This window comes from Camelus dromedarius, chromosome 2 (genome assembly GCF_036321535.1).
Source record: "Camelus dromedarius isolate mCamDro1 chromosome 2, mCamDro1.pat, whole genome shotgun sequence".
Classification (NCBI taxonomy): Eukaryota; Metazoa; Chordata; class Mammalia; order Artiodactyla; family Camelidae; genus Camelus; species Camelus dromedarius.
Genome location: NC_087437.1, coordinates 4,408,200 through 4,423,421, shown reverse-complemented (window position 1 = coordinate 4,423,421; position 15,222 = coordinate 4,408,200). Strand labels below are relative to the sequence as shown.

Sequence of the window (15,222 nt, the reverse complement as noted above, 5' to 3'; positions counted from 1 at the left end):
TGAACAAGGGAGACCACTGCCCTTCTGGTCAGGAGCCGTGAAAAGGCGTCCCTGGGTCAAGGAATCCAGAGATTAATAACATAAGGCTGAAGGGATTGAGGGCAAAATTATGCTGTTCTTTCTGAGAAATCTGCTACATGACAAAAGTAAAACACTGGGTGATCTTAACTGTGAATTTTTGTTTGTTTGTTTGTTTGTTTTTGAAGAGGGGAAGATAGTTAGATCTATTTATTTTTTTAAGGGGATGATTTTCAAAAAATGTTATTTTTATTTTTTAATTTACAATGTTGTATTAGCTTCTGGAGGGAAGGTAATTAAGTTTATTTATTTAGTTTTGGTAATGATTTTTTAAAAAAAATTATTCTTTTTTTAAATTTTAAACACTTTTTAATTGAGTAATAGTCATTTTACAATGTTGTGTCAAATTCCAGTGTAGAGCACAATATTTCAGTTATACGTGAATATACATATATTCATTGTCATGTTTTTTTTCACTATGAGCTACCACAAGATCTTGTATATATTTCCCTGTGCTATACAGTATAATCTTGTTCATCTAGTCTACATTTTAAAATCCCAGTCTGTCCCTTCCCACCCACTGCCCCCTTGGCAACCACAAGTTTGTATTCTGTGTCTATGAGTCTGTTTCTGTTTTGAATTTATGTTTTTTGTTTTTTTTTAGATTCCACATATGAGTGATTTCATATGGTATTTTTCTTTCTCTTTCTGGCTTACTTCACTTAGAATGACATTCTCCAGGAACATCCACGTTGCTGCAAATGGCGTTATGTTGTCATTTATATGGCTGAATAGTATTCCATTGTATAAATATACCACTTCTTCTTTATCCAGTCATCTGTCGATGGACATTTAGGCTGTTTCCATGTCTTGGCTATTGTAAATAGTGCTGCTATGAACACTGGGGTGCAGGTGTCTTTTTGAAGCAGGGTTCCTTCTGGATATATGTCCAGGGATTCCTGGGTCACGTGGTAAGTCTATTCCTAGCCTTTTGAGGAATCTCCATACTGTTTTCCACAGTGGCTTTCATTGCTTCCCTCTCCCACTTTTAATGATTTAGATGTTTTCTTTTCAATTTTGTGTTTATTTTATTTGTAATTCATGGTAGTTATCACCTTTCCAGTTATGAGTCTCTCATTTCTGTAGCATCCTGCTTCTTTTCTATTTAGAGTAGACCTGTCAATATTTCTTTTAGCATGGGTTTAGTGTTGCTAAATTCTTGTAGTTTTTTCTTGTCTGTGAAATTCTTTATGTCTCCTTCTATCCTAAAGGATAGCCTTGCTGGATAGAGTATCCTAGGCTGCATCTTTTTTTCATTCAGGACTTTGAATGTATCTTGCCACTCCCTTCTGGCCTGTAGTGTTTGTGTAGAGAAATCAGCTGAGAGCCTTTTGGGGGTTCCCTTGTAACCCACTCTGTTTTTCTCTTGCTGCCTTTAGGATCATTTCTTTATCCTTGACTCTGGCCATCTTGATTATGATATGTCTTGGTGTGGGTCTGTTTGGGTTCTTCCTGTTTGGAACCCTCTGAGCCTCCTGTACTAGGATATCTGATTCCTTCTTTAGGTTTGGGAAGTTTTCAGTTATGATTTCTTCCAATGCCTTTTCAATCCCCTTTGTTCTTTCTTCCCCTTCTGGAACCCCTATTATGCGAAGATTGGCATGCTTTATATTATCCCATAGGTCCCTTATGCTATTTTCAATAGTTTTTATATGTTTATCTGTAGCTGGAGACAGTGTGCTCTTAATGATTTTATCGAGAGGTCTTTGTGTCTTCATCCTGTTTCATGAACTCAGCTTGCTGTTTCCAGAGGCCCTCTGCTGGCACACTTGTCTGTGCTGCTCCCAGTGGCTGTTGGCTAGCAGATTGCACCCCCTCCCAACACTGGGTCTGGTGCTGAGCTCTTACTTGGTGGGCAGGCAGGTCACTCCCCCTCCTGATGCCACAGTCAGATGCTGCACTCTGGGGAGGCAGGTGGGCAGATTGCGCCCCCTCCCAGTACCGTGGTCAGGTGCTGCATTCCTGCCAGGAAGGCAGGTGGCCATCCACCCTCTCCTGGCACCAGTCGCTCCACTGCTCTGTGCAGCTGCCTGCTCCGCCTCGGGTTGGCACTCCATAGGTGTGCAGGGAAGACCGGGGAACAGCCCCACCCCTGCTCCATGCCAGATCTCAGCTCCTTGTTTGTCTTGGTAGCGCGAGTTCTCTGAGGTGTCAGGGCGGAAAGCTCCTATGTGTCTCAGGCTGTAAACAAGTCTCAGTCCTGCCCAGGAGGTTGCAGAGCCCCCGGGTGTGGAGTCAGGTCTCGGCCTCACCCCCGCCCAGGCACTGCACACAGGAGGAGATGGCGGCTGTGGTTGCGCCCCGCCTCTCTTCTCGCAAGAAACGCCAGTAATGGCGCCTTGGGTCTGAGGAGACGAAGGCTATGGTGCCCCTCCCCCCAGGGCACACCAGCCTTGTTGCTTTGCTTTTTTCACAATTTATGGGGGACGGAGGTTGTTCTGCTCCATGCCCCCTCCCAGCCATGGCGTGCAGCCCCCTGAAGTCCCCCCGGGCTGTGTCAGTGCAGCTGCCTCTGTCCTCTACCCAGCTCGGGTGGCCTGTCCCAGCCCCAGCTGTTGGCTCGCATCTTGGGCTGGGTGTCACGGGGACCCTTTGTGCCCGTTTAACTTAGTTCTGTTGGTCAAGGGGTGCTCAGGCCAGATCTAAGCCTCAGAGGCTCCCCCTTTGTTCTACTCCACTGTCTTGCTTCTCTCTCCTTCAAAAAAATTTATTATTATTTTTTGATTTACAATGTTGTATTAGTTTCTGGTGTATAGTATAGTGATTCAATTACACACACACACACACACACACACACACACACACACACATATATATATATATATATATATATATATATATATATATATATATATATATATGTATTCTTGTTCATATTCTTTTCCATTACAGGTTACTATAAGCCACTGAATATTATTCCCTGTGTTATACAGTAGAACCTTGTTATTTATCTATTCTGTACATAGTAGTTTGTATTTATTTATTTTTAATGGTGTGCTGGGGATTGAACCCAGGACCTCGTGCTTGCTAAGCACATGCTCTACCACTGAGTTGTACCCTCACCCCCGTGCCCATGCATTTAAAAAGGATAACTTGCAGTGGAAGCAGGTATATTGGATGCTGAGACAATCCATCGCTTCAGATAGGCTCTGATGTGTCACTTTTAGCTTGTTCTCAACATCCCCATTTGAGAAACGTCAAGTCGTATTTTCCTCACATCTTTGGGGTTCATCAGAAACAGACTCCGAGACAAGGATGTAGGTTCAAGTGATTTATCTGGGAGGCGAGTGCAGGGGACACTGTTGGGGAGTGGAGGCTGGGGAGAGGGAGGGAAGGCAGCCAGCACAGGTTGAGTTAGTGAGCAGGCGATGGCTGGAGGCACCAGGCTCAGCTTTGCTGAGGACTCCGAGTGTTCCCCCTAGAGTGGTCCCACCAAACAGCAAGGGAGACGGGGTACTTAACCACCGGCCCTGTCAGTCATGGCAGGTGGCTACTCCATCTCACTCCTGGCCTGACTGGGGTGTGGGCCAATCATGCCCTTGGCCGAGGAACATCCTTAGGGAGAGTTTCAGGTGCTTTTAGTAGAAAGGGAGCAATGAGGGCTCAGGGAACCGGGGGCATGGGGATCGATCGCTTTGCCACGGGCCATCTCCAATGTTGCTCTCATGGCTGCCACTTCCTCTTACCACCTAGGCTGTGTGCACATCCAGAAGGCAGATATTTACTTCCTTATTGACGGGTCCTACAGCATCAACCCAGACGATTTTCTCGAAATGAAAGTGTTCATGAACGAGGTGATAAAGATGTTCCACGTGGGGCCTGACAGAGTACAGTTTGGAGTCGTTCAGTACTCAGACGATATCGACACTCAGTTTATCCTCAGCCAGCATCCCAGCGGGGAAGGGCTGAAGGCTGCCATTGATGGCATGCAGCAGAAAGGAGGGGGCACCATGACCGGCCGGGCCTTGGGCCACATGGTTCAGGTCTTTGCAGACACCACTCGCAGCAACGTGCCTTGCTATCTCATCGTCATCACCGATGGAAAATCTATGGATCACGTAGCAGAGGCCGCAGAGGCATTGAGGAGAGACAGAGTCACCATTTATGCCGTTGGAGTCAGGGATGCTAACACTGCTGAGCTTCAGGAGATGGCTGAGGACAGAATGTTTTTCGTGCATGATTTTGATTCTTTGAAGGCCATCCAACAAGAAGTGGTACAGGACATCTGCTCCTCAGAGAGTAAGAATATTTTTCTTCAGTCTCTCTCTCTCTGTGTCTCTCTGAGTATGTATGTCTAATCTATTTGTATAGGCTTCATTCCCCAAGCATGGATTCACTGGTCCAAAAGTGAGCACTGGACACAGAGTGACCATGACCTAGATTGATCCAAGGTGGTCACATTTTATATCTTTATCACACAGCTGTGTCTTATTTTGAGACTTGTTCGTACCGGGTCACAGAAAATTTATTTCGTTGACTTCCCTTTCCACCCCCTTTAAATGTATTTTTTGTTGTATATATGTTACCCTAGACTCTTCTTGGCGGCTTGTAATTAATTGGTTTCAGACTCTGAGAGAATGTTCTGCCCTTTCCCCCACCCAGCCTGTAAGAACAGGAAAGCTGACATCATCTTCCTGATGGATGGTTCTGAGTCCATCCCCCCGAAAAACTTTGAAAGGATGAAGGGATTCATGAGGCGAATGGTGAACCTATCTAATATCAGTGCCGATGAAATTCGGATCGGCCTTCTGCAGTTCAGCTCCAACCCGCAGGAAGAATTCAGGCTCGGCCAGCACTCCTCCAAGGCGGACATCCACAGGGCCATCTCGAACGTTAAGCAAATAAATGATGGCACCTACACCGGGAAAGCCCTTAACTTCACGCTGTCTTTTTTTGACAGTTCAAGAGGAGGGAGGCCCAGTGTTCATCAGTATTTGATTGTAATCACCGACGGGGTCTCCCAGGACAGTGTAGTCCTACCGGCCAAGGCCCTCAGGGACAGAAACATCATTATCTTTGCCATTGGGGTAGGAGGAGCCAGAAAGTCTCAGCTTTTGGAGATCACTAAGGACCAGGGCAAAGTGTACTATGAAGAAAAATTTGAGTCCCTGCAAAACCTGGAGAAGGAGATTCTGTACAAGATCTGCATTCCACAAGGTGAGGGACAGAGAGTTTTGTCACTCAATCCATAAGCCCATGGTAGGTGTCTGGGACCAGGCTGGCTCTCTTAGTGAAATAAAACTGGTCCTTCTAGCTGAGGAGGGAGGGAAAATCACGCTGTGGGGAAGATAACGGCCCTGAAGGAACGCTGTGGTCTCCTTCCCTTGGGAAATTTTTCATCATTCACGTGGCTGTCATCACTCTGGACTCCAGAGGCCTGACCCTTCTCCAAACTCTGCCTCTAGTAAGTCCTCCCAACTCTTCCTTCATTCCTTGTAGATATGAAGCCAGACTGGAATGTGCAAACACGGCCTACTGGAGATTGGGGTCCAGAGAAAGGAAAAGAGAAACAGTGAATAAGATCAGTCAGATAGTTGTTCTTATGAAATAGAACATGCTGTCTTTTCCATGCGACTCTGTACTGGGTCTTGCTTCTTGGTTGCCATTTTGTTTCCATATGGCTCATTTCATCCTCAATCCCATTTTATCTCCTCAAGCTTTTCTCTGAAACAACAGGATCTGGAGACAAGGGTTCCTCCTCCCAACAGTTTGGGTTTCCCTTGGCTCTTTTCCCGAGACTTGAGACTGACTTGAGACTGAATGTCTTCACGGATGCCTCCTACCCATGGGGACAAGATGCCACACATACATTGTAATTAGAAGGGCTCACCTTTAGATGTGTGTTTTTTTTTTTTGTACCAAGTCCTGTTCCGAGGGCTCCCATAGGTTAAAACATTCTGTCTTCACCTAACCCTATTAATAAGTAGATACTACTTAACAAATGAGAAAACCAAGGGCATGGCAAAATCAGGTTGTTTGGCCCAAGTAAATAGCAGAGGTGTTCATGAACTTGAGGCAGTCTGGTTCCAGGGTCTGTGTGCCAAATCCTGTTCTAGGTGCCTTTTGGTGTATAGCACAACAGGGCCTCTCAGATGAATGTGCATTTGAATCACCCGGGGACCTTGTTAAACTGCAGTTACCGATTCAGTGGGTTGGGGGTGAGTCTGCATTTCTAAGAGGCTTCCAGGGGATGCTGACTCTGCTAGTCTTCAAATCACCCTTTGAGTAGGAGGGTTGTACGGTACAGTACTGGATGGAGTAGGAGGCTGAAATACAGTGTAGTATGTTATAGTACGCAATAGGACAGCGCAGGATGGTATCGTGATATGTGGCAAAGTATAGTGTATAGTTATGTCCTATGGAATAATGTATAATGAAACTCATAAAGCCCAATATTCCTAAATCAACCCCATGTGAAATAGGGGGGTTATTATTATAATACTCAATTATTATGATACTCAATTTCCAGCTGAGAAAAACAAGAGAAAGGTTAGGAAACACAGATGGAAAATCAAGAAGGCAGAGGTTTTGAATTTCCCATCAGTTTTGGTGTCGAAAAGCCAGATCCAATTTTGTAGAATATTAAATATATATATATATATATATATATATATATATTTAATTGAAGTATAGTCAGTTACGATGTGTCAATTTCTGGTGTACAGCACAATGTCCCAGTCATGAATATACATATTTTTTTTCATATTCTTTTCTATTAAAGGTTATTACAAGATATCAAATATGGTTGCCTGTGCTCTACAGAAGAAATTTGTTTTTTGATCTATTTCTGTCTAAAGGGTATCACTACTTATCAGTGTCTTTGGTGAATTCAGGAATCAATTGAAAGGAGTGTGTGTGTAAAATTGTTTTTGTTTTAAATAAGCATGGATTATGGGATGTCCTGTATTAAGCAGTTCAGATTCTTCAGGAATCAAAATCCTATTTTTGTTTTGTTTTGTTTGTATGCAGCTGGGTATTGTCCTAGGGAGGAGAAGAAATATAGGAGTCTAGGTTCTCTTTTCAGATCATTTTGCGCCACATAGTAAATTAGGATTTATATTTATCTTCAGCTCTGTCTTTCGATTTTTTGGCTTAAATTAGCTGGATACTCTAATAATGGCTGAAACCTAATTAATTCTAGAATTCTAGAATCATAACGCTGAATCAGAAAGACCTTAGAGTTTCAACTCTCTCCCTTAACAGGCAAAGAAAATGCTCCTGGCGGTACAGGGATAATGCCAGCTGAAAATATTCTGGGGAGAATGCAAATTAGAAATGTTAGAGTAATCTACCACACTGCAAAAAAGAAATTTCTTTTTTCTGAATTTAGATCTGATATAGAAATGAGATTTACATCTGCAGAAATTCCTTGTGGTGAATTTCAACTGGAGACTTAAAAGTCAAAACAAAGCCAAGATGTTTTATATGGAAAGAGAGGAGGAAGGCATTTTCTGTCTTTTTAATTGCAGAAACATATCTGGCCGGCTAGCACAGAGGATATTTAGAAGATTGAACAGTCATGGTTCAGCCCTGGATCTCAGATCCCTGAGAAAGTTTAAGCCACTGATTATGACCCTTTTTACTGGTGAAGTGTCCAGTGTTTATTTTCCTCAAAACAACCCTTCCACCCCCAAATCTGCAGTTTTGTTTTTATTGATTCTGAGCCAAATACTCCAGTGTGTGCTGATCTAAGGGAACAACGCCTACATGTCCTGGGTTGCCCTGACAATCCCAAATTCTGCTTTTTACCCAGAAGTAGATAATAATAGTGGCTCTTTTATGGTTGATAAGTTCCATTTTAAGTTATTCTCACCAATTCTAATCCAAGTGCATCTGTGACTGCCAGCTTTTGCCTCCTCAGTGGAATTTTGTGGGTGGTCTTATTGTGAGTGGGTGGGTATAGCCTGAAACATCAGTGGACCCTCAGGCTCTAGCTCCGTCCTCCCAGGAGGGCTTCAGGGCTTTTAGGCAGAAGGAACTGCGTATTGGGAATGACTGTCAGTCCTGGTCTTTTCCAACACGTTTTCCTGAAACAAGGTGGATGCATGTGGGTGGGAGGAAGCTTCCAGGGAAGAAGGGAGTAGTACAGCTCGTGCTGAAAGAAACTCAAGACTCATTATTTTCTTCTACATTTGTTTGGAGAGCATTTAATGAGGATGTGTGTTAGATCCTGGGAAAGTAGGATGACATAGTCCCTACTATGAGGGACTCTTTGTTCAGAGAGAGAGAAGGTCAAGTCAAGTAAGAGTGGATACACAGGGACATTTAATCACTCAGCTTGAGGATCTGGGGACATGAGTCACAGAGAGATTTAGGGAGGGCAGTCACTTGAACTACAATTTGGAGGACATAATATGAGTTAACCAGGCTGGGGTGGAAGGGATGGGAAAGGACCTCTGGCTAGAGGGAATAGGACCTGCAGAGGCATTGTGTATGTTTTGTACCAGTTAACTTTTGCTGTGTAACAAGCCATCCCCCTCAATTAAATAAAAAAACACCATTATTTAGCTTACCCTTCTGTGGGTTGGCTGTGTTGCCAGAGAGTAGGTTCTTGCACAGGAAAGGATTCAAGAGTGAGCCATAGTAAAGTGAAAGCAAGCTGACTTAGAGAGGTACACATTCCATAGGCAGAATGCGTCCATCTCAGAAGAAATACTGACCACGAGGTCTGGGGGTTGTCGGTGTTTATAGGCTGGGTAATTTCATATGCTAACAAGTGGGAGGATTATTCCAACTATTTGGGGGAAAGAGTAGGTAGGGATTCCCAGGAATTGGGCCATCACCCACTTTTTGACCTTTTATGGTCAGCCTTGAAACTGTCATGGCACCTGTGGGAGTGCCATCTAGCGTACTAATATATTCCAGTGAGCATATAATGAGGCTCGGGGTCTACTGGAAGTTGAATCTTCTGCCATCTTGGTGCTAATTGGTTCTAACCAGTTTATGTCCTATCCTCAATGGCTGTGTCATTCTTTTAGTGGTTGCACCCTGTCCTCTTCCCTCTTGTCTCAACTGGAGGTCCTTCTTGCAGAGCCAGCTTGGTTGATATCTTCTGGGCTGGGTTGTGTGTCTACAGATAACTAATTTGATTTTCTTCTCCTTCACCTTCAAAGGATGCCACATAGATTTGTCTGTAGGAATTGATGTCTCCACCCCCACGAGGCAAATTCAGCAGTCGCTTGAAGGGTTACTGCCAGAGCTGATGCAAGAGCTGGCCTTGCCTTCCAACATCAGCTGTAGCCTTCCTGGTCAGACCAACGTGATGTTCCGCTACATGGTTCCTGGCTCAAGTGGCCAGCTCATCTTTGACTCAGGTTTTGAAAAGTACAGTGATGGGAGAATTCAGAAGTTCTTGATTCAGCAGGCTGCCAATAGCAACCACATGGATGTGGATTTTTTGCAGTCCCTGGGAGATAGTGCTCTCCATCTCTCTTCTGCTAAAGTGAAGGTAACAAATGCTGAGAACCCACATTATCGAACCATTAGGCATGGGGAGGGATAAGGCTTTTGGGACTGAGGACAAATAAACTGTTCTTCACTGAGGATCTTGCATAGAGGAAAACTAGTCTTACTCAGTCAAGATTGACAAGAGATGTGTTTTCATTCAATCAACAAGTGTTTAGTAAGCGCTAGGGGCTCTTTGCTGAATGTCAGTAGAGGTAAAAGGATAAAGTCACTGCCCTCGGGTTGCCCACAGCTTAGTGATCCAGGTTTTCCACGACATAAATTTCTTCCAAAGACAGCTTGGAAGATGTTAGCTCCTCATGGTCACTCATTGTAAGAACCCATTATTTCTCTTTCTTTCTTTCACTCTCTCTCTTTCATGATTTTTATTTATTTATTTATTTATTTATTTATTTATTTATTTATTTATTTATTTATTTATTTTAATTGACATATAGTCAATTTCCAATGTTGGGTGTACAGCATCATGTTTCATATACATACATCTATTCCTTTTCATATTCTTTTTTGTCATCATTTACTACAAGATATTTAATATAGTTTCCTGTGCTATATAGTAGAACTCTGTTGTTTATCTTTTTTATATATAGTAGTTAGTATCTGCTGATCTCAAACTCCCAATTTATCCCTTCCCAACCCCTTCCCCACTCTGGTAACCATAAGTTTGTAGGACCCATTGTTTTTGTAATCAGCCCCCTGAGCCATCTTTAGTGACAGTTAATGGCTTGTTAGCATAACCCCCCTCCTCCCTTTCTGCTGCCTCAGAACCATGCACCCACAGAAGTCACAGAGGTAAAAAAGATCTCATATGACATCTATTAGGAAACGACCTCCCCAAACTTTGAAAGTTACATTGAGTTTTTCCTTCCATCGTGAATCCGATGGATTTATTTCTTAAAAAAAGTAATTCACTTTTTAAATTCAATTTTTCTATGAGTAAAGGTAACATAGATAAAGAACATTGTAAGACAATTTTTGGACGATATCTTTAAGTGAACACATTAAGCTGCTTCAAATTCTTTTTCAGCGGTGGGGGGGTGTGTGTGGGAGGACATGGAGGACAAGTGAGTGTGTAATAAAGTAACAAATGAATGGGTAAAATGGAACAGAACAGGGTGAAAGGCTGGTTATAGCTTACCCTTGCATTTTTTAAGAAACGTGCAATTTACAGCATCCATCTTTTCCATTGCCCCTCCCCTCTGTCTTCCCTTCTTCTTCCTTCTCCCTGGTCCCTCTGTTCCTGCATCTCCCATACCCCCCTCTCATAAACAACAGGTCCTTTTAGTGTTTACAGATGGATTGGATGATGATTTAGAGAGACTGAAGGAAACGTCCCAGCTTCTCCGCAGCAAAGGTAAGTGCATGGTGTTGTTCCTCCCACAGGGGCAGAGATGGTCTTTCAGATTCCGGATGGCCCAGGAATCTCTGAGCCCCCGAAGGCTAAGCCAGGTATTTGGAGCTCAGTGCCCACAAGGCTGCTGCCCAGTTTCTGGCTTCGTATGAATCAGGGGGCTATTGAGGGCTGAGAGACCCCTGGGTCTCTCTGACTGAGACAGGGCTGACCAGTTACCAGTCCAGCATCTGGTTCAGAAGGTTGTGGGTGCAACCCCTGCTTCGTGGGAAGTGGGTCCTCTCTGCTCTTTTGAGCTACCCAGGGGTCCAACCGTCTCTCTTTCCTAAACTCTAAAATCACCCTAAAGCTGCGTCTTACTTTTTCTACTGTCCTTCCTCCCTGATTCTTCTTTATCCATCTCCAAGGGCTGCTGCATGCATATGTGTATATGTACATATATATGCATATAATCAAAGTATAGTTGGTTTGCATTATTATATTAGTTTCAGGTGTCCAACATAGTGATTTGATATTTTTACAAATTATACTCCATTTAAAGTTATTATAAAATATTGGTTATATTCCCTGTGCTGTACAATATATCCGTGTAGCCTATTTATTTTATACATAATAGTTTGTATTTCTTAATTCCCTCCCACAACTTGCCACTCCCCTCTCTCTCTCCCCACTGGTAACCACTAGTGTGTTCTCTTTATCTGTTAGTCTGTTTCTGTTTTGTTATATTCATTTGTTTGTTTTATTTTTTAGGTTCCCCACATAAGTGATAAATAACATAGTCTTATCTTTATCTGATTTATTTCACTAAAAGTGATACTCTCCAGGTCCAACTATGTTGTTGCAAATGGCAAGATTTCATTCTTTCTATGACTGAGTAGTATACCTTTGAATATACAGTTGACCTTTGAACAACCGGGGGTTAGGGGCACCAACCCTGAGTACAGTTGAAGACCCATGTATAACTATATTATTGCAGAAAAATGTGTGACAGCTCAGTGGTACAGCTCAGTGTTATGGCTTGGTGTTACAGCTCAGTTGTGACAGCAACCTGGATCCGGGTGAGAGACCAAGCAGCACTCGGAGAGTTGGAGAACTCAGGTTTATTATGCCGGCGGGCCCAGAGGAGTTAACACTCCAAGCTCTGGACCCCATCTGTAGGTTTACACAGGCTTTTAATAGGCTGCCAGTTTACACTTTGCAACGTCATATGCAAATAAGGTATAACAATAGCTGTCTAATTAGGACCAATCAGGAGGGAAAGAAATAACCAATCAGGAGTAAGCTCCATGCAAGTGAAATACTACAAATGGACCAATCAGAAGTTAGGGAAATGGACCAATCAGGAATGAAGGAAATAACCAATCAGGAGTGAGCTCAGGGAACAAATAGAATTTTAGGGATAAGTTCCACTTTCCTAGAAGTAAGCTGTTCCAGAGGCAAAAATTGATCTAGAGCCACTGGGCCAGGGAACTGGATGGTGCTGGCAGGAGAGTAGTGGCCCTGCCTGGGGGTCCTTCCGGTCTTTTTTATGGGGCTTCCCACCTCAATATAACCTCTGTATCCACAATTCATCCATAGTTGAATCCACAGATTCAACCAGCCATGCATCATGTAGGACTATAGTGGTTATTTATTGAAAAAAATCCGCATGTAAGTGAACCCATGCAGTTCAAAGCCATGTTGTTCATAGGTCAACTGTATATACCACATCTTCTTTATCCATTCCTCTATTGATGGACATTTAGGTTGCTTCCATATCTTGGCTATTTAAAAAACTGCTTCTATGAACACTGGGTGCATGTATCTTTTTGAGTTAGTGCCTTCATTTTTGTTGGAAACATACTGAGGAGTGGAATTTCTGGATCATTTGTTAGTTCTGTATCTAGTTTTTTGAGAAACCTCTATATTATTTTCCATTGTGGCTGCATCAATTTACATTTCCACCAACAGTGTACAAAAGTTCCATTTTCTCTACATCCTTGCCATGTTATTTGTAGACTTTTTGATGATAGCCATTCTGACAGGTGTGAGATTATATTTTACTGTGATTTTCATTTGCATTTCTCTGATGATTAAGGATATTGAGCATCTTTCCCTGTGCCTGTTGGCCATCTGTATGTCTTCTTCGTAAAAAGGTCTATTCAGGTCTTCTGCCCATTTTTTGATTGAGTTGTATGTTTTTTGATATTGAGTTTATGAGATGCTTATATATTTTGAGTATTGACCCCTTATTGGTCATATCATTTGCAAATATTTATCCCATTCAGTAGATTGCCTTGGTTTTGTTGATGGTTTCCTTTGCTGTGCAAAAGCTTTTACATTTAATTAGATCCTATTGTTTTTGCTTTTGTTTTCTTGCCAGATCCAAAAAATTATTGCTGCAATTTATGTCAAAGAGTGTTTTGCCTGTTTTTTTGAAGTGTTTTATGGTTTTTGGTCTTACATTTAGGTCTTTAATCCATTTTGAGTTTATTTTTGAGGTTTATATGATGTGAGAAAATGTTCTAATTTCATTGTTTTACATGTAGCTGTTCAGTTTTCCCAGCACCACTTATTGAAGAGACTGTCTTTTCTCCATTGTATGTTTTTGCCTCCTTTGTCATAGATTAGTTGACCTTAGGTGTGTGGGTTTATTTATAGTCTCTGTATTCTGTTTCATTGATCTCTGTGTCTGTTTTTGTGCCAGTATGTGTCTGTTTTGACGACTGTAGCTTTGTAATATAGTCTGAAGTCAGGGAGCATGTTACCTCCAGCTTTGTTATTTTTCTCTTAAGATTGCTTTAGCAAATCAGGGTCTTTCATGGTTCCATATAAATTTTACGATCATTTGTTCTAGTTCTGTGAAAACTGTCATGGGTACTTTACTAAAGATTGCATTAAGTGGAATATTTTCTGACAATTTGCTTTCAACTGAATTTACTGCATAGATTTCCACTGAAAGTTTAAAATGTTGCAACTTTTCTGGAAGGGAACTGGGAGTTCATGACAAAGGACTGCAAACTTTGCCTACGAGCTAGGTCAGCAATTCCATTTCCAAGAATTTATTTTGAGGAGTAATTAAGAATTTGTATACAACTTTTAACCACAGGATTTTAAAGCAGTTTGTTTACCATAGCCAAGAGCTGATGTGTGTGCATGTGTGTGTGAATTTACTGTTTAAATATTAACGGTAATATTTGTTTGGAAATTCTACTGTGACTTCTGGCCAGATTTGAGAAATGTTCTTGTCACTATGTTTTCTGTTACATGGAAAAACCCAGATGATCTCTCAGTGTCTGCATCAGTAGGAGATGGTTGTTATTCTGCAATGACCACCTTCAAATCTCAGTGGCTTAAGCTAGCAAGACTGTCTCCATCTTGTACCTCATGCCCTTTCGTCCATGCCTCTTTCTTATCAGTCGAAGACCCAGGCTGAAGGAGGGATCTGTTTCTGTGGGAGGGGAAAGAAAATGGGCTGAAGTGTGCACTGCTCTTAAAATTTCTCCCAGGGAGTGGCCAGTGTCACCTCTGCTCATATTTCATTGGTCAGAGCCAGCTGTGCGGACAGTTGTAACTTTCATGAGATAATATTTTTGCAGGTAAAGAATTGGGGCTTAATGAGAGCTTATAATTTCCCCCCAAAAGTGAAATCCTACCTCATGCTCTTCGGTAGAGGAACCAGAATATTTGTGAACAGCCCGCAAGATGGTCACAGAGTAAACCACAAGTCTACTTCAAGCATGGGGTTAAAGGATGTAACTTCATACTGTAACAGGGGAAAACTCTCTTTCAAATAGAAAACTGGGGTTATAAGAGCCCTGAGGGTCCTTTGTGGTTCCATCTAACTGTTTGACTTTCAGCTGCAGGGATTGAAAGATGTCAGACCAATTCTTCAAGAAGGCATGTCATGAGCTAGCTTTGATTTTAAAAGAAATGCAGTTTGAGACAAGACTGATGAGGCTGTAGGAGGGGTGATGGATATTGGGGCCCAAAGACAGACCATTCAAAAGATGTGCAAGGAAATCCCCCACCTGTTGGTGTTTTGAAGGATTCTCTGGACTCCTTACTATTGGCCTGGAAGGTGTATATAAATTGGAGGAGCTCCAGGAGCTAGAATTTGGCAGAGGATTTGCGTATCATCAACCTCTCAGCATCACACTGCCATCTCTCCCGAGCATCTTATGGAAGCAACTTGTAAGTTGTTTTTAGATTTTAAATTAATTAATTACTTTTTTATTGAAGTATAGTCAGTTTACAATGTTGTGTCAATTTCTGGTGGTAGTTTGTTTTTGACACCATCCTTCACCAGATCTGTACATTCTAATAACTTTAAAAACCTTGAGGGAATT

The 15,222-nt window shown here is 42.3% G+C and overlaps 1 protein-coding gene across 1 annotated transcript in view; it reads left to right on the top strand.

The window, feature by feature from the left end:
- The window catches only part of LOC105088773 (collagen alpha-4(VI) chain), a 110,125-nt gene that overhangs the window by 27,277 nt on the left and 67,626 nt on the right, over positions 1–15,222 (top strand). Inside the window, exons 7-11 of the mRNA XM_031466360.2 lie at positions 3,772–4,317; positions 4,681–5,235; positions 9,192–9,526; positions 10,819–10,897; positions 14,922–15,067. Of these exons, the coding sequence (XP_031322220.2) occupies positions 3,772–4,317; positions 4,681–5,235; positions 9,192–9,526; positions 10,819–10,897; positions 14,922–15,067 (1,661 nt within the window). The remainder of the gene's footprint in view (positions 1–3,771; positions 4,318–4,680; positions 5,236–9,191; positions 9,527–10,818; positions 10,898–14,921; positions 15,068–15,222) is intronic.